Below are 24,265 nucleotides of genomic sequence, written 5' to 3'. Positions count from 1 at the left end.
CTCTGTGTAGGTATTTTTGTAGCAAAGCTTTTATATTTACCTCTGCATATTCTAAAAATTAGTTTATTATATGCCTTACTGTCGCGTGATATTCAGTTATATTTATTACAGTTATTTTCCTCAAAACATACTTTCTACATGAAACTTCAATAAAAGGTTCTAGTTTAAATTGTTGGTAGTTGCAGAGGTGTGTCTTGAAGGTACGGAACCCTTTCCCCGAAATCTCTACTTTTAAGTAAGTTTTGCCAAATTTCAGGGCAAGTTTAAAACTATTATTATTATTATTATTATTATTATTATTATTATTATTATTATTATTATTATTATTATTATTATTATTATTATTATTATTATATCAACTCCATGTATAATCTTTAAAAGATATACGGTTTGTATCTGAATAGTAAAAGCTAATTGACTGTCGATCTCGGTCGTCTGGAAGTCTTCAGGAGGCAAGGACATCGGTCACGTTCTGGGTTTGAGTTCCGAAGGGGCAAGTATTCGGGCTCGAGCAAAAAATTGTTAAAAGTTATAGGCTTCATCCAAACATATTCAAAACAGCTGGGACCGGGTTTGGGCTTCTCAACGGCTCGAGCGGTTCGGCTTACAGCTCATTCAATATCGAACCGAATCGAGAAGTGAGCCGAGCCAACAGCTCACCACACCGAGCCGATTTGAGCCATCGGCTTAGTTGAGCTGAGTCGAAACGTGCTGATGAACTAGTTTCAACTTAGCTGGCTCGAACCGGTTCACATGAGCCGAGTAGGTGACCCATACCAACCGAGAAAGCTCGAGCCATCGGCTCAATTGAGCTGAGTCGATGGCTTGTTCCAACTAAGCCAGCTCGGGTCATCGGCTCATCCCAACCGAGCCGACTCGAGCTGTTCGCTCAGTTGATACGAGCCGAGCCGGTTGATATCACTACCCGAGTTGGTCTTCTGCTTGGGCTCAAGAATTCGACCGTGCAGATCTCAGCCTTGATTTTAAGAACTACAGAATATACTTACATTGGTGATTACGACATTTGAGGCTGTCTCGTAATAATAATAATAATAATAAGAAGAAGAAGAAGAAACTCTTGTCTTCTCGTTATCTAGACGAGACGAGATACACTAAAATTGCCCCACGAGATGCACTAAAATTACGAGATGAGACGCACTTCTGTCGTGAGCAACACTAAAAGTATTCCACATTACTGCTTACATTTCTCATGGCTTTTGCTTTCCAGTCTGATCAGGCCAATATTTCAAAACGAGTTAAAACGAGCTGAACGAGCGAGAGAGCCATTCTCAAACTCAACTCAACTCGAAACTAGACCTCGAAAACAGCGACTTGGCTCGGAACTCAATTCAAGAAAATTACCTTTGACTCGACTCAAATTGTACTCGAGTTGAAATGAATTTTGGCTCGACTTGTGCTCATTCCTATTCGTGTTTGTATTTTATGTTTCCACTTCAACAATGTCTACTCTTTTTTCTCCTTTTATCTGCTGTTTCTGGATTTCTCTTTCGGTGTCGTCCTTTATTTACACTGTGCACTATTCTTATTCCAAGCTTGTGACCCGCTTCAATGTCTTATTCAGTTTAGGCTTTTCTTCTTACATTGACTTCACATGTGATTGATTTAATTCTCACTTTCCGCGCACGACCGATGAAAATGTTTTATTATTATTATTATTATTATTATTATTATTATTATTATTATTATTATTATTATTATTATTATTATTATTATTATTATTGTACTATTGAACTTGCACGGCGAAATTACTGTATAATACGATATCATTTCCGTAATTTTATTCCATTGTATGTTATTTAGTTTATTAATGGGCACTAAATTGTCTCCAGATCAACGAATAAATTAACTACGGCATGCACTTTGGTGGAAATATCATTGTAATAAGATTATTGGTTCGTTCCAAACATGTTCATGTAATGATATTTCCACCAAAGTGCATGCCGTAGTTAATTTATTCGTTGATCTGGAGACAATTTAGTGCCATTAATAAATTAAATAACATACAATGGAATAAAATTACTGAAATGATATCGTATTATACAGTAATTTCGCCGTGCAAGTTCAAAAGTATAATAATAATAATAATAATAATAATAATAATAATAATAATAATAATAATAATAATAATAATAATAATAATAATAATAATAATAATAATAAAACATTTTCATCGGTCGTGCGCGGAAAGTGAGAATTAAATCAATCACATGTCAAGTCAATGTAAGGAGAAAAGCCTAAACTGAATAAGACATTGAAGCGGGTCACAAGCTGGGAATAAGAATAGTGCATGGTGTTAATAAAGGACGACACCGACAGAGGAATCCAGAAACAATAGGTAAACGAAGAAAAAAAGAGTAGAAATTGTTGAAGTGGAAACAAAATACAAATACGAATAGGGATGAGCAGGAGTCGAGCCAAAATTCGACTCGACTCGAGTTCAATCCGAGTCGAGTCAAAGGTATTTTTCTTGTAGTACTTAAAATTATACTGTAGTTCTTAAAATTAAGGCTGAGACCTGCACGGTCGAATTCTTGAGCCCAAGCAGAAGACCAACTCGGGTAGTGATATCAACCAGCTCGGCTCGTATCAACTGAGCGAAGTTGTTGTATTACTATACATCTGCTTCCGCCCCTGTCAAATCTGGTCGATCTCGTTGACGCGACATATTTGCTTTTTTATACCCCTTTCTTCGTTTACTGAACAACACAGTAACTATTCTGAAATATACTACTGCGCATGCCTCGTAGATAAATATTTCTGATGCCAATAGTTTCCGTTTTGTCCAAGGAATGTTCTTTTTCTTATTCCCAGCATGACCCTTTTATTACATTATATGAAGAGCATGTAGGTCTAAATACCTCATGTATTACATATAATGTAGGTTTTACTCTTCCAGCGAAGAAGAAACATGTGATCATAGTATACAACCCACAGAAGTGATAGCTGGCAAGACAGTGGTCGTAATCCCTAACGACACAGGAAGTGAGCGTTGCCATCGCCGCTGGTCTAGAGGCTAGCACGTGCGCCTTTGGTGTATGGAGTTCCGGGTTCGATTCCCTGCGGGAGAGCATCTATCATTTTTAACTGTTCTCGATGTTTCTGTGTTCGAGTCTCTGTCGTTATAAGTTATTAGAAAAAGCAAGTTAAACGAGTGAAGCAAGTAAAATTAGCAATAAGTAAGTTACTGAAACACGTTCAGTGAGTCAGTTAAAAAAATAGTGGACAAAGCACTGGCTTTTCGCGCCGTCCATGCGAGTTCGAATTAATCTCGGCTTGATTTTTTATCCATTTGAGAGAAAATATTGCTTCTTTACGCTACAGGTAGTCCACTCTTTTCGTATTTTTTGCTGTCGTTCACAGTTAAAGTAACTGACTATTATTCTTTCTACGAATGATGGATCTTCTCTTTGGCTTCATGTCAAACACGCACACGTAATGAAAAGACGCTGTCGATAATAATAATAATAATAATATGAAATATTAGTAGCTAACTCGTGTGTGTATTTCGACAACATAATTTTATATTATTATGTGGAAATAAGTAAGGCTGGCTGGCGCCACACCCCCTATTTTTTTCGATGCGCTTGATGGGTCCACGGTGTCCAAAGTTGGTCCCATCCCAGTATCACCTCTCGATATAAGTTATTGACACTTTGCCTAAAGAGGGCTCTGCCGTGGCCCCATGACTACCCATGACAATGACTCTTCGTTCCTTTTGCATTGAAATCGCTTACTTTTCTGAGTACTATGAGTGCATACTGTGCAACGTTGCTCCCATCGCTCTACAGTTTCTCGTTCTCTCGATATAAATTGCTAATATTTTGTTTGTAAGGGAGATATGGCGTTACAATCATTACGTTTTAAGAAGAATTGATTAAGATATTACCTTGCCACAAACAACACCTATTATTATTATTATTATTATTATTATTATTATTATTATTATTATTATTATTATTATTATTATTATTATTATTATTATTATTATTATTATTTTACTTACCACTAATGGTGCCTACCTTTATTTGCAATGCAATGTGTTACTAAAAAGCAAATCAAAATAGACTCCTCGTCATTCAGGCTCCCGAACTCGAAATACATGAGTTCTCTGTGTTAGAGGAATGCACATTTAGTATATTATTCTTTCAAATAACACGTTACACAAGTTACTTCACTTTCAATGTGTAATTTCATATCATCACTAACAATCATCTTGTTCCGATAGGAAAATAACCTCCTCCTGCAAAAAAAAAAAAAAAAAAAAAAAAAAAACTGACCGTAGCGAAAGGTCGTGAACCTTCTTTAGGCCATTAATCGGGTCCAATATTTCAATAAGTTTCTGCACACAAATATTTCAGTAAAAGAGGAAAATTTATTCAAACTTTCTGAATATCTATTTATGGGCGAAATTTGGTTCCCTTGGAACTTTTTAAGAGTTTTAAGGGCCACCATTTTGAACATTTTCATCTGATTATTCTGGTTAACGAACTCATCAAGATATTTCAACAATTAATGTTTGTGCCAAATTTCGTCTCAATCGGCTGAAAATTAGGGTGGTTATGGCATTCACAAATAGCGTTATATATATACAAATAGATAGATAAGTAGACACACAGAGGGAGAGAGAAAAAGTGTTTTTCTCCCTTCTCGCACCTGTGGTGCGTCAGAGCTAAACCGGGCCCCTTTGCAAAACGTATTGACGAGCCTAACCTAAACACAAACCTCTTACTTGCTAACGTAGAAACGTGGTCGGGAGATGTAAGGCATGTAGAAATTGTATTTTTAATAACCATGAGTATGTTCGACTTCCATCTTTTTCTTTTTACTTTTTGCAGCTACATCGGAACGTTCAATTTTTATTCTTTACTAATTGCAAATGGCGTTTACATTCAAAATATGAGGAATTTTGGTGGCATTTGTTCGGATATTCTTCTCTTTCGAAATGAAGAAAAGAATAAAAGCAATACGCAAAGACAAAAAGTATTATCAGTACTAAACATTACCAATAATAATTGCTACGAAAAACTAAATACGACCTCTTTTACCATCTCTCATGAGTTGTATGTATTATTAACAAAAATTTTTAAAAATTTCCTCGTTTAATATTCGAACTTGCGTCCTTTACATTTGTAAGCCAGCACCTTAACCACTACACCAAGATCATGGCATGGTGACCGTTTAGTTGTCGGCGTATTTGTTGTATTTGTGTTTTATGTTCCCACTTCGACAATTTTTACTCTTTTTTTGTAAGTTTAACAGCTGTTTCTGGCTTTCTCTTTCGGTGTCGTCCTTTATTTACACAATGCACTATTCGTATTCACAGCTTGTGCCCCTCTGCAATGTCTTATTCAGATTAAGCTTTTCTTTTTGCCCCTCAGTAAACATTTGATTGATTTAATTCTCATACTCTCCACGGATGGAGCGCAGGAATGCCAGACTCGAAAAATAGGTGTACATTTACTTTCCTGACAGATCATACTTATGTTTTATTTATTTTATGTTCCTCAAATCCATAAGTACGGAGGTAAAGACCGCCTGCGTGCGTAACAAAACGTAAATGTACCGTATAATTCGGTATTTCTTTACTTCCTTAAAAAACTACAATTTTAGTCCATCTCATATCTGCTAACAAAAGAAGATAGCGGACCAAAGATAGCCGCTATTTATTAAAGGTCGTTACAAACAGGGGGTTCATTCAGTCGGAGGAAAAAGAAGAGAATAATTGGAAATTTCTATATTCGTTCCAATTGCAATATACTTCTTCCTATTATTTTAAGAAACATTTTCTTGCCATTTGTCTGCATCAGAAAGGAAACGCCAAAAGTGACTAGAATGTGCAGATTTACCTAAAATATTACATCACTAGTTCAAAAGCGAATCACTAAATCTAATACGAAATTACAAAATGTGGCATCCCTACTTTTGACCATAAGTTCATAAACTTTTTTTCATGTTTCGATGAGTACATTCAGCTCCTAAACGCTGTAAACAGTGCACGCGAACACCCTGTATATGTATACATTAAAGATCTGCAAGAACCAAATCGTTCGGCCCGAGCATAATCCGGTTCAATGTAGCTAGCCCCGGCCCAACACAACGCAGGCCCAGAAAATTTTGGAAGTTTTCGACCCAAGCCCGGCCCTTCCCAAATTCATAGTGGAGCCAACTCACCCAAGCCCGGTCCGTGCCGGTCACTAGGGTGAACAATTAATTCTATATATATAGCAAAAGTTGAGCCGCTAAGTAAGATAAACTGTAAACGTTGCATTGTGTTTAATACCTTTCACTCCTCTTTGGTTTTATGGCAATTATCATTAAAGAACGGCAAATAATCGCCCGACCCAAGCCCTACCTTATGCGCCTGTCCGTCCAAGCCCGGCCTCGACTAACGAAATTGCAGAGTTGGATCACCTAAAGCGACCCGTGCCATGCACTTCATCCCCAAAATATTTTTAAAAATCTCCAACATATTTAAATTAGAAAAATGTTTCAGAAACATTTCCGGTAAAATTCATTTTAGGTAAAACAAGGAATATGTATTTTTATAGTAACTGAAGCATATATTATGAGAATGATGTAAAAGTATTTCTTTGAAAAATAAGAAAATATTATTAACTAAAACCACAAACTATATTTCACAATGGAAAACAGTTCCTATTCATTTTTAATACCTGTTTTAATTTTTTTTTAAATTAAACATTAGATAAAATGTTCTGAAAATAATTCTAAGATATTGTATGAAAATATTTAAGTTAAGTTACAGCAGAAGGTAACAAAAACATTTCAATACAAAATAATTAGGTGTTTTAAAAATATTTCTGGAAAATATTTCTTATATTACGAATGAATTTATTTTTGAAACATTCGAAACATTTTAAAAATTATATTTCATATGATTTTTCGTAACAATAGAAAAGATTGCAAGTAACACGTTGGAAAACATTTTAAAATATATGGAATATATTTCCTATTCAGTTTTTCTTAATATCATGTAGAACATTTTCTGTATTACTTCGAAAACATTTTCCTCTGAATTTTGAAAACATATGACATTACATTCAACACAGCATGTCTAGTACAATTTGTGAAGATTTTCATTAGATTATTTTCCTTCTTACGTTCTAAAAAAATATACTTCCTGTACTTCATAAAAGGTTTTCCAAACATTTTTTAAAAACATATTTCCGGTAAATATTTGGGATATTTCTCAGATATAACAAGAAATATATTTTCTCCAGTAACGGAAGAATATATTCTGAAAACAATGTAAAAAAGTTTGTATAATATATCAGAAAATGTTGTTCAGTAAAACACAAAATATTTTCCAAAATATAACGGAAACATTTCCTATTCATTTTAATATATTTTCTTTTCCTGTTTTAAAGTTTTATATTCAAAATTCGATAAAAAAAAGTCTGGAAATAACACTAAAAGCTTCTACGAAAATATTTCATTTTAAGTTATAAGAGAGGATTACCAAAATTCTTACTTAAAATTAAGTAAAACTTTTAAAAATATTTCTGAAAAATATTTCTTATATTACGAAACAATTTATTTTTAAAATATTCTATTAGATTTAATATATATATATATATATATATATATATATATATATATATATATATATATATATATATATATACAATATGTTTTCTTGTAAAATAGAAAATATTGCAAATACAGTATTAAAAAACCTTTTTTTAATTATATGGCATATATTTCGTTTCATTGTTTTCCATACCATATATGGAAAACATTTTTAGTATCATTTCGAAAATAATATTCTTTCTCAACAGTGAAAACACATTACATCCAATAAAATATTCTTAATACGTTTTGTGAATATTTCCTTTATTTACTTTCCGGCTATCATTCTCAAAATGTACCTTTGGTAATTTATAAAATGTTTTCTAAACCCTTTTGAGGAAATATTTTCCGGAAATATTCGGAATACATTAGCAGAACGATGAAAATCTCCAGAGAAGGAAAACCTTTTAGAAACCAAGGGAAATATTTTCCTTTGGTTGAGAAAATATTCTTTGCTGTGTGGGTCAGCGTACCTCGGTGGCTAGCCTCTATATAGCAAAAGTCACTTGTGTAGTATGCATGATTCACCTGTAACACAGTGTTGCAATAACTTCGCTTTGTCCTTAACAAATATAGTGCTTTTGCTGTCTTCAGTATGAATAAACCTGGTTGTGGAAAAAATTAACTGAATTCGAATTCTCTAAAATTCTATTTATATAGTTTAATATTGTGGTCTTAGTATGATCCCTCATCCCAAAACTTGTGATTGTTTTCACAGAACACTCTTGGGGAGAGGGGGAGTTGTGTAAGTCACAATATTTTGGCATTCGGGATATTAGTGATATATTAGTGGAGTATACAACTTCAGGTTAAATATATTTGCTTCCTCATTTTCATTGTTTACTTCTCTAATAAATTACACCGAAATTTTTAACTCGTTTTCACTTAACATATTAAACGGGTAATACGCTCTCTTTTACCACCTTTCATGTGCTGTATGCATTATTTAAGAAAGAAATAAAATATATACTCCTTGGAGCAGATTCGGTCCGCCGTCCTTTGAATTTGTAATCTAGCGCCTTAACCACTACACCAAGATATATGCTTGGTAGGCGTTTACTTGTTGGCTTATTTGTTCGCATTTGTATGTTATGTTCCCACGTCGACAATTTTACTCCTTTTTAAACGTTTACCACCTGTTTCTGGATTTCTCTTTTGGTGTCGTCCTTTATTTACACTATGCACTATTCGTATTCACAACTTGTACCCTTCTCCAATGTCTTATACAGATTAGGCTTTTCTCCTTATCTTTCACTACATTTGGAATGATTTAATTCTTATATTCTCCATGGTTAGAAGGCAGGAATGCCAGCCTCAGAAAAGAGATGTACATTTGCTTTTCTGACAGAGAGTACATCTACGTATTAAACTTTACTTGATATAGATTTTGAAAATAAGCTATATACAACCATATTCTACGTTATTGTAATGAAGGTAATTATATTTCACTTGACAAATATCCTAATGGTTATATTTTACTCTTGTTTGATTTAACTCATGATTCTAGTGCTAGTGCAGATTTCATAGAAGTTCACAACGCCAAGGAAGTGTAAGACTAGAGATCTATTTTAAACAAGCGCTGCCATATCCTGCAATATAATTATTTACAGCGAATTCTCCTCAGAACTGGAAATTGTTTTCCAAAGAAATAGGCTATATATATTAATTAAAAACGTTAAATACCCTTCAGCTTTGTGAAGCATAACAAGAAATGCCTAAAATCATTTTATAGCTGTATTTGCTGCAGATGAGCTACCTCACTTTATTCATACATTTCCGGCAGCAATAATTATAAATACTCATTCTAGTAATAAGCCTGCTGAACATTGGGTTGCAGTTTATATATTTAATATGAGAGTCGGAGAGTATTTCGATAGCTATGCTTTATCGCCCTATATACAATATCATACGTTTTTTTAATAAAGGAATCTGTTTCCACTAAACATGGAATAATAGAATATTTAAGGTGAATTATCTCAATTTTGTATATTTAGCATGCCGTGCGTCTGGCTATTCACTACAGGGTTTCTTAAATGCATTCTCAATCACCTCTACTTATGTTAATGATATTATGCTTTACGGTATTTCTTTATGAGAATGTGATGGTTACTGGAGCATATTCAGTTCTTTGTGAACCTTGCGTACGTGTGTGTGTGCTATGTTAAATGATGTTGTCATTCTTTGATCTCGGCTCTGTTAAGTTAAAACATATGCCATAATCATTTTTCTTGTTAAAAACTAAAGGTAAAAGCCTACAAAATCCATATGTGCAGAAATGAATAACCTATGTTTTAACTCCGTCATTGTCGGTCCCAAACCACGGATGCGAATGGAGGAGAGTTGATAATACTCTTCCGTGAAGAAAAAAGGCCTTACAGTCTTTCATAATTTCTGCTGTTACATAAGGGATGAACAATACAGTGTACCATACTCCTTTTTCAGCTCTGCTATATTATATAGGGTTTGGAATGAAGGTACGATAAAAGGGAACGAATCAGCCCCAATTATTCTCTGCTATTTGTTCATACTCTCAAGTATTCTATTCTGTATTAAACGCAATGCTTGTCGACTATCTTGTGTATTCAATGCTATGTGCTCATATTCTTGTGTAATTTCTGCTATGTTAATATAGGGATAGAAAAAGGCACCTAAAAGAGAACGAGTAACTGCTGGTATGTGTTTATAGTCCGCTGTGCTTATAGGTTTTCTTGTGTATATTAAACAGCGGTTAAAAAGAGAACGAGTGCTATGTTCAATAGGAATTTGAGAGAATAAAGGTGATAATATTTTAGAATGTTGAAAATAAAAGATCTTATAAGAGAATGAGTTTCTTCCTGTCCTTTTCCGGCAGCAAGGTCATATCCTGGACGGTACGGGTGGTATCACGTACGGTGCGACACTAAGAAATGAAGTCCTGTGCATCCGTCCGGGCTGACAAATTTGCTTTGTGAGCAGCGTGGTTCAAAATTCCCTTCTTACGCTACATAGATGCATACCTACCCTTATATATCATCTTTTAGCCAGTCTAGAATTTACCTCAATTTTGTAAACGTTGCAATGATTTGTTGTGATTAATTGCGCTAGAACCTTGATAACAACTGAATAATCTGTCTGCGTAACTTCCATTTAAACTCTTCGTAGTTCATATATAATTTTTCATAATGGAATTCATGTGTGTTGAATTTACTATGACCTTGTGCTCGTATAACTTATTCAAATGCTAATATAAATTATGTATATATTTTACTATTTAAATTGTGTAAGAAATTAACAGAGTGATTACTTTTATTTTGTTACAGTGATGAGCAATCGATAAAAAATACAGAGATATTGATAAATGTTACTGATGTGAAGCTAAAGGACTACATAGTTAGACAAAAAATAAAGAGAGTTTTTATGCATGAGAACTTTAGCGGTGATACATACGACAATGATGTTGCTTTGTTAGAAATGAATGGTAGAGTAAATCTAAAAGAATTTACACCAATATGCATAACACCAGGTAATGTTTTACTTGCATACTTTTGTAAAATATTTAGAAAAGCAATATCAACTAAACTATCGGTAATAATATATTTCGACAAACTATGTTCGAATGCAAGGGAAGAATTAAAATGGGTTAAATTTAAGATTAAACAAACAATATTGTTTTAGAGTTCGGGGAATACTATTTGAAACTTGGAGCAAGTAGTTGACTATAAAATGCAATACAACCTTCGACTTTGGAAATGGGCATATTTTCATATATCCGCACCATGAACGGTAGTACCATATGACCGTATAACAAGAGCTTAGTATTTGCATTTTAATATTAATAGACGTATGCATTAATTATCACACGTGACTCATTTAGCACAGAAATCGAATATACTTCTTTATGATTCATTCTTAGAGATGATCATTTAAAAGTATGTGCATTACTAATAACCTTGGATGATTAATGCTATTCATGTTGTTGCTAATTTACACGTTGTCTTGGACATTATGGAATTGAAATCAAATCAAGTGATAGCACGGATCTGTAATTTACATTTTTGTGCACAACTAGGCATGTATTATGCAGAATCGTGATACATTTGTGGATTTCTAAGTATTGTAAAATTAGAATTCATAAAATTATTGAATGTCAGCATTAACAGTCGCAAATAATGATCAGGATTTACAACGAAATATGCCTTAAACGTGTTACTAAAATTCATTTGAACTTTTCAAGCAATACGAATAAATTGAACGAATCCAAGTACCAAATAGAGTACAGTTTACTCTCACAAATGTGTATCTTTCTTCTTAAATTGAATTAATTTTAATATTACCTTTAGCGTTGACCGAGATTTGTGTGATTTCATTATCCATTCCTCAATGTGTGAACAGAATAATGTATTTGTGTTAAAATTGGCGCCATATATTAACTATGATAAAATGTTTAGTACTCATTTCGTTGAGAAAATATTAATATGTGAGAGCTGGAATGAACATAATGATATATTACAATTTCTGACTTTCAAATAAAATGAGAAGAAAGTTTATCATTCTTACGTAAAAAGTTATAAGAATTCAAATTTCGTGAAAGTTTTATCTCATTCGTCCCCTTTCATGAGATCTGATTACCTTATATGGTTATATGGGAATGCATAGAGGTCAATTTTCTTTCATAAGACATAGTTGCTTTGGCACATTTTCCCAAATTTGATAGGAGTACACTGGCTCGCACATTAAGTAAACTAAATTGAAAAATTTTCAAATTTGTTATAGTAGTATAGGGCCCAAATAAAGAGACCAACAAATTTGGTTGGTCCATCTCGTTCACTTTCATGAATAAACATTCCCTAGAAATTAGTAATGCCGTATGTTTGCCATGAGGTCGATTATTCACCTAATTAATTCCCTTTGATGTTGTATTAGTAACTTACATGACTATTTGGTTGCGTACCGAGGTCAATTTCCTGTCATTAAACATGGGTGTAACGGTGCAGCATTTTGGTACGTTCACACAGGTCCGTCCCTTAAATTTATAAATCTGCCCGATTTAAATATTTTGGTATAGTATTATAGTACAATAATAAATATCACTATAAATTTGCTAGGTCCATCTTGTTCCTATTCATGGGTAATAGTTACAAAAAAAATGTAAGACCACGGTTCTCATTACGTCGGTTATTAACATAATTTATCCACTTTGATGAGATTTTATTATCTTATATGGTTGTATAGTAGGGTGGAGCGTTCTACACTTTTGTTGGAAATTAAATGACAGCTAGTGCGGGGAAAGTGCCATTAGTGGCACCGACCTTACTGATTTTCTTTAATTTTTTGGACAATTCCTTACCATCCCCAACGGACTTAACCCTTAGCCGGCAACCGGGGCCTCCCAGGCCCAGTAGCTTCATTTTTCTAAACTTTCTCAATAACCATACATATTTCGAAGACATAAAATACTGAATTCTTCTATCTTTCGTCGAAGTTAAAATCATGAACATATCGAGTTGGTAAAGCTAATGATTGTTTTAAATTTGAAAACCTTTTTCTGACGTAACCGGGGCCTGGGAGCCCCGTATAACTTTAGTGAAATTCCTGTCAAAGATTAGATCAAATTGTCACATAATTATATATTGAACACGTGACTATTGTAATCTTTAGTCGGAACAGTATGTGGCAAATGACATTGAATTTTGTGTGTTCTGCACTTAAAATATATACTTGGCCTGACAGGCTCCGGTTGCCCGTTTACGTTACAAAAATGTCTGGACCGGATTTGCTATTCTGCTTGGCTTACAAAAGCGTGACACGAAGTTTCGCTACTTGACAAAAATATATACCGGTACATTCTAGACTAGTGTAAACAGTAAGTGACAATAGGCATTGATTTTGTGAATTCTGCATTTAAAATATATACTGGGCCTCACAGGCCCCGGTTGCCCGTTTACGTTACAAAAATGTCTTGCCCGGATAAGGGTTAAACTTCTTTAACTGTTTGGTTCCGCAACACGCACAACACCAATGATAGAAAAGATACTTGTGGTTGTTTTTAGAGCTATCTGATGGCTATAATACAATTATTTGATTAAAAGAAACTTGTGGCAATGCCAGTAAATAATATTAAATTCTTTATGAGTGAAAGTACAGTCATATTAGCTCAGCTGTTGGAATTAATGTCCAGATTTTGTTTGGAATGTCACGTTAAACGATGATTATAGGGATAGCCCTTAATATAACAGGATTTTGTTTGTGCAACTCTTCGCTTACTTTCCTCTGTACGCAAAATAACCCAGATTTCACCCCGGGGAGATGATGCACATCAAGTTTCTACCACTCACCCACCCAGTAGGCATTCTTTGACATTTGACCTTGGGTCATGTAGTTCTTCTTCATCTCGAAGGTGAGCATTCTTGTTCTAGATTTCAGTTTGGCTCTAATGTAGATATCTCTTGCGTTCTGACTGCGCCTTCTGGACGCTGCTTTGGGCCACACCTTCACTATGGGTACCACAGCTTGACTATTGCAAGGGGATGTTGTTAAAGTAGCTGAAGTTCGGATGTTTTTCTCAAGCTGCTGATCCGTTATGTTTTGTGTGATTGGCGGCTCTGTTATACATTTAGGCCATTTAATCATGTCTTACTAAATTTCAGCTTTAAAGTAAATTTCAGAACAATGAAGTCACGTGGGCGGCTTGATCTCGGAGTCTTCTGGCTACGAAACTTTTTTGTCCCCATCCAGCCTAACATTCGAATATGCGGATTTTCATCTACTGTCACCGCTATCAGCAGGTTTTCATGATGAGCGTAGTATCCGTTTGTTTGTTGAACAGAATGAACTATGTGTTGTAGATTTTCTGGCAGAAAACGTGATAGTATACGATGCTAAATAGATGCATGGCGCCCATCACAAACGAAGGATTTTGCCGTATTGAAAACCAGACGGGAGCGCATACTTTCATAATTTACTGGCAAAACTAAACACAAACTTGAACTAGGTTTATAAGTACTGATGTAGTCGCGAAGCATCCTACAGGCCAATACGAGCCATCGTGAATGTGATAGTGGTCCTAGTTTTCTATTTGTTAGATCAGTAGTACAGATTCCTGTAGCAACAGCCTTAAAAATTTCAAAGAGATAATTCTGGTTGCTGCTTAAATCATCTGTTTTTTCCATTTCAGACACCCATTCAACGGGAATGGTTGTACAGGAGACGATCAGTGAACTTTCATAATCCTTTAATTTCTTTCCGATGGGACCGGAAATTCGTTCGGTCTGGTCGTCCTACCATCCAATTCGGTAACCAGGAGTCGAAATGGCAACTCGTTCTTATGAAGAAGGCAAAGGAGATGCTGCAGTTCCTTTCTTAGGGAGCTTTCTGTATGAATACCACGACGTTATCCCATCCTGTGTTCGTGGCTTCACCATTGACACGTCGTACGGTTCTTCTCTATGTGCTTCAATATAGTGTGGGCAATATTCTTGCCAGTGCCTGCATAGGTGTGGCATGACCCAAGTATTCTGAACTGGGCTCCGATAGAACTGTGATATGCTTTTTTGTAACCTCTCGTCTTCGTAGTTTACCGTTAATTTTTTCTTGCACAAAAGTTGCATAATTTTTTTTTCGGCGAAGTAGATACTTGTAATCGCCTGGACAAGGTGAGTCTTTTCTTTCTGGATCTTGACACCGAGTTTATCTCTTCCTCTTCGTACCATAGATCTGTGAATCACAAGGTTTCTACCCTCTAGCGTTGTGAGTCGCGCGTCTTCAAGTACGGCAGAAGCGATCAAAGCAACCCGTGTGTCTGAAGCTCCAGTTCTATATACTGCCTCCGCTGTATTTTGAAGACAGATGCGCTTTAGGCTATGTTTCCATCTTGGTCGCGCCTTGAAGTTAGATCCCAACGTGCTTTCCGATTCAACAGCTTCACTGGATTCCCCTGACGACGCCAGTATCTTTGACTTGTGCCTATGATAAATCCCACTAGTTGATAGACTTGCTTCAACACTTCCAGCATCTTTCTTGGTTGTCTGCCACTTACACATCTGCTCACTTTACGGGAAAACATCTTTGACAGTGATTTGCTTGTTCGGACGCCAATGTTACCAATGCCCATTTTCAATGATGTTCTCCGGTCCAAACTCACTTGGATTCTCGTTTCGGAATCTTGCGTGTGCTCTCACAGTTGCAATCTTCGACGTTTTTACATTTGCAAGACTCAATATCAAAAAGACACTTTTCCACGTCTGCAACAAAACCTTCCCGACTGAAATGTTTTTCCTTGGTGCGACACTTACTATAAAATGTTTTCAGCATGTCAAACACTCTCTATTCTGAAACCACAGGAATGCTTGTTCTACGCCAAATATGTACAATTCTTTGCCCAACTAAATTTACAAATGTCAGTCACTGGTAATTTATTTACACTTTCGTCACCACTTAAACCACTTCGAAACCAATTATAATGTCGCATAACGTCAGCGTAAGTGGGTAACTGCACTTCACTCATTTCAGTTGGAGTGCCAAATAAGATTCGTTTCATATTTTCCTGCGTTGGCCTGCAATGAGGCTTTTTCCTCATCTTGCTTTCCGTTGCTTACGAACTTGGAAACCCAAGTATACAAAATGTTTCTAAATCGTGTCGCAGTAAGAAGACTGTAACTTAGGTACAATGCACAAACTCTCTATCTTAGCAGAAGTAGTAGCGAACTAAAACAGTTAAAGCTTAAGCTGCAATAAACTGGCCTGGTGGATTGGTTGACCGAAGTACGCAATATTTATACCATCGCCGAACTTCGACCGAGAATATTCTAGAAACCTCGGCGTAGGTTCTTGAGCCAACGGGGCAAGCGGGAGGATGTGCAACCAACAGATGTGGTAGAAACTCGATGTGCAACCACCTCCCAGTGGTGAGATCTGGGTTATTTTGCGTACAGAGGAAAATAAGCGAAGAGTTGTACATAGAAAATCGTGTTATATCAAGGGCTATGCCTATAATCATCGTTAATGTGACTTCCGAACAAAATCTGGACATTAATTCCAACAACTGAGCTAATTTGGCAGTACTTTGACTCATAAACATTTTAAAATTATTTACTGGCATCGGAACAAGTTTCTTTAAATTAAAACAATTGTATTACAGCCACTTACTAACTGTAAAAACTACCAGAGTAGCTTTTCTGTCATTGGTGTTGTGCGTGTTGCCTAATCAAACACAAAAAAATTAAGTCCGTTGTGGCAGGGTAAGGGGTTGTTCAAAGTAATTTAAAAATCAGTAAGGTCGGTGTCACTAATGGCATCTTTTCCGCACTAAACGTCATCGAATTTCCAACAAAAGTGCAAACCGCTCCACCCTATTGTATAGATGTGCACAAGATTCTGTAATAGTGCATAATGTATGAGTACGTTGAAGCTCTGCTATGTAAATTTTGGAGGATATCTAGGACAATCCTTCAAATTTGGGAATGATCTAAAAACAATAATAGGTAAATGTTCCCACGTCACTAAAAAACCACTATCAATTTTGATGGTCAAACTCTTTCCCTTTGAGGTCAAAAGATTAGTATGTCGGGTTCGCCATGAGGTTGAATTTAAAAACAATTCACTATGTATCAGTTTTGATAAGTTGTTATTACTTTAAATTTTTATATGAATTACTACAAGGATTAGATACTTTTCGTATGATTCGGTACATTGGTCGACCATTTTTAAATTTTGGCAGTGGTACTCCCTGACACCCCTTCAAATATAGAATTGCCGAGAGCGAAGTTTTGTATAGTACCACACAACACAAATATTTACCACTATAAATTTCAATGCACAATCTCTTTACCTTTTCAATATATAAAGAATTGCCAAATATTAGTACGGTCACGTGTTCGGTTATTAAGCTACATTTTCTTTTTTAAAATATGCCTTATTACCTTAAATGATTCTGTTGATGAATATAGTGTTCCTGGACGTGCGTACATTGATGTCGTCTTCTAATTATTGGAGGGAGTTAGTAAGATTACACCTTAAATTTTATAAATATCAAAACATAAAATTTGATATTGTTTGTCTTTGACTCACTGTAAATTTATATTCCACTCAAATTACGTAAAAAAACGAACCAAACCTAGACATTTAGAATAAAAAGATGGGACCTTCTGTAATTTGTTTGTGATCTCTTCCTCATTAACCTCCAGAAAATATCAAAAATCCAGTTGCAGGTTTTCCGCCATCTTGAATAATATTCTCCCGTCTTGGATTTCTCATATAAACTTAGTTTATGTCACATAACTTCTAAATTAACTAACGTAGAAAGACCATTTTTTCTTTATTATACTTCTAATGTTATTGGCAATGTAACAAGTTATCACTTTTTTTTGAGTAACCATTTTCGCCTGACTTTTAGTAAAATGAAAACTTGGGATCTCTATTAGGAGACATATTGCTTAATACAACTCAAAAGACTAGAAGCATGGAAAAACTGCGCTGATAAAGGTTATTGGAAACTTCGCAAGCTTTGAAATGATGTATGTATTGTAACCATATTCAACGTCAGAGATGTGCAATGAAGCTTTAAAAGTCATCGGACTGCGCAAAATTTCTGTAGAAACATATGTATGAATCATTTAAAATAAAGAAGAAGATAGTTAGTGATTTGAGGCGACTTTTAACTGCAATTTGCGGTATCAACCGGTTTTGAAGTCCGGCTGTTTTTTAAAAAAATAATTCGTAAACAGTTACGTCGCCAGGGCTGTAAAATGTTGAGGTCGCGGCTGTAAAATGTTATAACACACACGTCAAAAATTTTAGTTTTGTGAACGAACAATGTGAAAATCCTCTGCTTTGTCTGTTCAGTCTGAACTATTTTTTTTAATTCTCATGTATAGATGGCATTAAAGTGCAAGGTGATATACCAGTCTGGCGAATGTTAGGCACGAATAAGGTGACAACCTGTAGTTCATTCAAAGAACTAAAAAATTGATATGTGAGTTATTACCTTCTACACCCAAGGTCTAGATTTTAATTATGAGATTTCTGAAACATGGGAAAGAAAATTATATTCAATGAAATGGGAAGAAAGGAGGTATGTTCATAGATAACTGAAGATGGAGGTATTTTTCTCCTTCAAATGTGACTAAGTTTAGACGAACGCAATAGAAAGTCGTCCATGAACAAAGACTACTTGAATGATGAACATAAAGGTCGCATACACGTGATGCTATTAATCAGATAATCTATAAAAATCTTCAAACACATGTGTGCACGAAGCAGTATTTTTGCGGCAATTAGTGTTGACTCCAGACACTGTTGTTTTGTTGAGTAAATGAAGTTTACTCAGACATGTTGAACGATTGCGTGATTGACTAGAAGCAACATTAGGAATATACGATGCGTATGGTCATTTAAAATAACAACACAGTAAGAAAGAAGTATTTTGGTTATAAGCCTAATCCCAAATGCCAGAAATGTGCCACGCAACCAACCAAGAGAAACCAACGCGTTTTACGAAACGGATGGGAGAGTTAAGTCCACCATGTCTCTTGGGCCTCAGCCATTCGAAACACGGCTCCTTTTGCTGAGGTACATACAAATCTATTTTAACTTGTATGTTTTCGCAAATATGAAAACAATTCTTATGCAATCGTGTTTTGTAGGATTCCTATAATTCTGAGAATTACTTAAATTGTCTCATTAGCTTATAACTAATCGATAACTTAAAATTGAAAGATATTTAAAGATTTTAAAAATTCCAAATTAAATAATTATAATGAGTACAGTAATAAAATGAATTACTAGTGTTTAGAGTGAAAGAAAATGAATTGATGTAAAATAGTTGCTTAGGCAAAATTGTAAAAGAATCTTCTATCAAGAAAACTGTCTGTTGGCAAATTGATGTATCGAATTATTGCATTGTTTATTTGCCTGCAACTATACGAGAAGAGAACTTTGATTGCATTTCTTTTGAATAATACATTTCTTAATATATACGTATATATATATATATATATATATATATATATATATATATATATATATATATATATATATATATATATATGCGTGTGTGTGTGTGTAAGTTACGCATATAGTGAGAAATAAATATTGTATCTATAATTAAGCTGTACAGTTAGATTTGAAATAGTTAAATAAAATGCTTAAATTTTGATTTTTGCGTTCATGCCTTGTAACTATGGAATAGGATCAATTAATTAAAGGATGTTTACGGAAAGAATGTTCAATTACGGAAAGAATGTTTAGAAGTAAATTTTGAGTGGAAATCAGGAAAACCTCCATAAATACAAGGATAGTATGTTGTGAAACGCAAGCTCATATAACTTGGAGCCTTTTGTGCCAGAAATCAATGTTCTATATATCATCCTCAATTCTCTCATGTTAGAGACTTAAAATGTAGATGATATTAGCTAACTAACTAACTAACTAACTAACCCTATGGCCTATGGAACCCGGAGGTTTAATGCCGCGTTCACAAAAGCTCTCCACTTACTTCTATCCTTAGCTAGCTGCATCCAGTTAATACTTTGTATTCCAATCTCTGCGAGATCCATCTTAATATTGTCCTCCCATCTGCGCCTAGGTCTTCCTAATGGTCGTTTTCCGATTGGTCTTCCTGTCAAGACTTTGAAAGCGTTTCTACTTTCTTCCATTCTAGCTACATGACCCGCCCACCTCAGCCTTCTAGACTTCACGACCCTAACAATGTTGGGTAAACCATATAAATTATGTAGTTCGTCGTTATGAAGTTTCCGCCATTCCCATTCCCGTTCCTCTTGGGTCCGAATATTCGTCTCAGGATCTTGTTCTCAAATACTTTCAGTCTATGTTCTTCCCTCAGAGTAAGTGACCATGTTTCGCAGCCATACAAAACAAGAGGCATGATTACCGTTTTGTATATTTTACGCTTCAAATTTCTCGACATAATTCGCGACGACAAGAGATTTTGAACCGAATAGTAACACGAATTCCCTGCTTTTAGTCGACGTTTAATTTCTTCGTGAATATGATTTTCCTCTGTAAATATTGATCCTAGGTATTTGAAACTATCCACTTTATTAAAAATTGTATTATTTAATATTCTAACGCATCCATAATTGGCCGTATTACGGTCCCGACGCACTTCTATGTATTTAGTTTTCTCTGCATTTACTTCTAAACCCATGTCCCTGCAAGCGTTTAATAAGATCTCTGCATTTCTTTCTATTGTTCTCCTATCATGACCTATTAAATTTACGTCATCAGCATATGCTATAACCTGGTGAATACCGTTCAACTCTAGGCCCTGGTTGCTATCTTTGATTTTCCTTATAGCGTATTTCAGAACGAAGCTAAATAATAATGGCGACAACGCATCTCCTTGTTTCAGACCATTTTCGACGTGAAAGCTCGTGGACAAAAATTTTCCTACCCGGACTTTACTTTGGGATTCATTTAAACATATCTTAATTAATCTAATTAGCTTTGTCGGTATTCTAAGTTCTGTAAGAACGTTGTATAATGTTTCTCTCCTAACCGAGTCGTACGCCTTTCTAAAATTAATAAATAGTTGATGTACCGGGGTATTGTATTCCCACTTTTTTTCGAGTATTTGGCGAATGGTAAATATTTAGTCGATAGTTGATCGATTCCGTCTAAATCCGCATTGATAATCTCCAATAATTAAATGTGCGTATGGGGTCAGTCTTGCTAATAGAATATTTGAAAGATTGTTATAGGATGTTGACAGAAGAGAAATGCCTCGATAATTATTACAGTCAGTTTTGTAGCCTTTCTTGTGAATTGGAAAAATGATTGATTCTTTCCACTCTTGTGACAATTCTTCCTTGTTGCAGATAAGGAGAATGAGTTTGTGTATCTTGTTCCACAATTTTTCGCCTCCAGCTAAAATTAACTCAGCCGGAATTTCATCTACACCCGGAGATTTGTGTTTCTTTAATTTCTTTAAGCAGTTTCTCTTCTATTCGGTTGGGTTCTGGAATATACGGTTCTGCGGTGTGTATCTCCTTTTCTCCACGCACACTAGTGTTCGATTGCGTGTTAAGCAAATCGTGAAAGAAATCTTTCCATCTATTTAAGATGGTATCCGTGTCAGTGAGAACTGTACCGTCAGATTTATTTAATATGTAAGCACGAGGTACCATACGCCTTTCTTAAATTCGTTGATTCCCTTGTACATGTCCCGGATGTTTTTATTTTTACTATTATCTTCAAGTTCCTTAATTTTAGCTTTCAGAAATTTGCGTTTCTTTGTTCTAAAAGTTTTTGAAATTTCCCGCTTGATATCTGCGAAATTTTGTGCAGTTATTTCATTCGAATTTTGTAGCCAGCGTAATTTTCCCTGTTTTCTCTTCTCTGCTAGTTTTATGCATTCCTGGTCGAACCATGATTGTTCCTACGTATTTCTGCGTGTCCCAATTTTTCTTCTTCTGAAATTTTAATGCTATCTCTAATTTCAATTCAGGTATCCTCAACACTAGTGCACTCCTAATCTTCTAAAGCAGAGAATCTATTCGAAACTTCAATCTGGTATTTCTCTCTTACCTGGCTCTCTTCTAATTTCTTTAAATTGAATCTCTCCGTTTTCGGACAATGAATATTACCTTTATTCAACGATAACCTCTCTCGTATTATCGCTGTTACCAGGTAGTGATCGGTGTCACAATCAGCCCCTCTAAACGACCGGATATCTATTATGCTAGATTGCCTTCTTCTATCTATTAAAACGTGATCAATTTGATTATGTGCTTTCCCGTCTGGTGATGTCCAAGTGTATTTATGAATGTCGCGATGTGGGAATTTTGTACTCTTCACGATTAGGTTTTTGAATGTTGCAAAATTTACGATTCTAACACCGTTGTCATTACTTTCCTTATGCAGACTTTCGTTCCCTATGATCGGTTTGAAAATATACTCTCGTATTACTTTCGCAATTTAATCCCCTAATAGAATTTTCATATGGTATCGCGGGAGTTGGTCAAATATCCGTTCCACTTCTTCGTAAAAACTTTCTTTTATATCGTCATCCTTATCCTCAGTTGCGGCATGTACATTTCAAACTATAATATCACAACACCGTCCCTTAAAAATAATAAAGTCTGTCAGTGACAAATTCAACCCGTTTAATTGCTGGTAATATATGTTTATGAACTATAAACCCTGTTCCTAACTGGTGATATTTGTTTCCTTTCCCGTAAAAGAACGTAAAATTTCCGGAATTCTCATATCCATTTCCTTGCCACCTAACTTCGTGAACTCCTACTACGTCCATCCTGTATTTCTTTAACTCACTCGTTACGGATTTTAACGCACCTGCCCTATAAGGACTAATAATATTTCATGTTCAAAATCTCTTGTCATTTTCTTTTGCTGAGGTCGTGCCAAGTTATCAGTCCTTGTCCGAGGCTTTTGTGAATATTTCTGAACAAGTGCATTTTTTACAGGATGAGGTTGTTAGCCCTACCCAAACCCCCAAGTTGGAGGACCACTCCTAGTCGGCTGTCCGCTACTGCTTATTCAGTATATTCGCAGCTAACCGAATATACACTATACAGGAATATACACTATAAACACAATCGGCACGCCATGCCGTGGTGACAGTAATAATATTAGCTAATAAATCTAAATTATAGGAAACCAGTTTTAGTGCAAATTGTTGTAAGAGTTACTCACACGAAATGTCATTCAGAGTTTTAACATGTTACTTCTACGAATTGGAATATCCATTTTTTTATTCCATAAAAGAGTAGAATGTAGAAAGTGCGATCAAACGGGAGAACCCCGAGAAATCCCACGGAAAACAAATTGTTTGTCTGCCACAAAACTTACTTGGCGAGAGCTGGGATCGAACCATTGTTAATATAAATACTGAGAAATAAAATCTTTTCTTTCGACAGTATTGCCCTTATGAGAATCTTAACAGCAGCTGAATGTTTGTAAGAAATTAAACTGTTGAAAATTTGCTAGAATTACAATATTTTCTAACATAGACTTGAGAAAGCTTTGGAACCGTAACTTCATATTGAGATGTTAATATGTTAGCACTGAATAAAAGTTCTCAGGTTTCTACATTCTAGTAGTCAGCATTAATGTATATATCTGTCACACTGAAATTAAAAGACCCGTGCATTGATCTATTGAGTAGAAGTCAATTCTAGGGTACTTAATTTGCTGAAACATATATAAAATAATAAAGGGCATGATACTCATTTCTGTAATAAGGTCATTTATTTTGGCTTAAAATGACGATTTGTCCTATCTCAAAAGTTTTGTGATGATTTGGAAGTAATAGTAGTGGTATTCATCCGCTATTTATATAAAATATTTGGTAAATATTTGCACATTTTTGTTTGAGTGTATAAATAAACATATAAACAATGCACACACTAATACGTAATCAAAAATATGCAGTGAATACTGCTTCGAGTGAATTTACCTATATTTACGATATTAACTTTTTATCTACTACATTTTTTAACAATGGAGTTAGACATGAATTTATGATTTGTTTTTGTTTGAATTGGGCCACAATGAAATATTTTTCTGTAACAATTGGAGAGAAGTCACTCCTGAATTTTTGGTGGATCTTACCGTCCGGTTATAAATATTAATTACCCAAGTGTAAAGCATATTAGGCAATCGTTATAAAGGTTTTTTTAATAAATTATGGCATTGTAAATGA

The 24,265-nt window shown here is 34.9% G+C and overlaps 1 protein-coding gene across 1 annotated transcript in view; it reads left to right on the top strand.

Moving 5' to 3' along the window:
- Positions 1-24,265, top strand: part of LOC145685401 (vitamin K-dependent protein C-like) — an 80,257-nt gene that overhangs the window by 20,560 nt on the left and 35,432 nt on the right. The window contains exon 2 of the mRNA XM_081757796.1: positions 10,908-11,110. Coding sequence (XP_081613922.1) covers positions 10,908-11,110 — 203 coding nt within the window. The remainder of the gene's footprint in view (positions 1-10,907; positions 11,111-24,265) is intronic.

Source organism: Thermobia domestica, chromosome 5 (assembly GCF_964235325.1).
Source record: "Thermobia domestica chromosome 5, izTheDome1.hap1.1, whole genome shotgun sequence".
Classification (NCBI taxonomy): domain Eukaryota; kingdom Metazoa; phylum Arthropoda; class Insecta; order Zygentoma; family Lepismatidae; genus Thermobia; species Thermobia domestica.
Note: the sequence above shows the minus strand (reverse complement) of the source record. Positions and strands in the feature narration are given on the sequence as shown.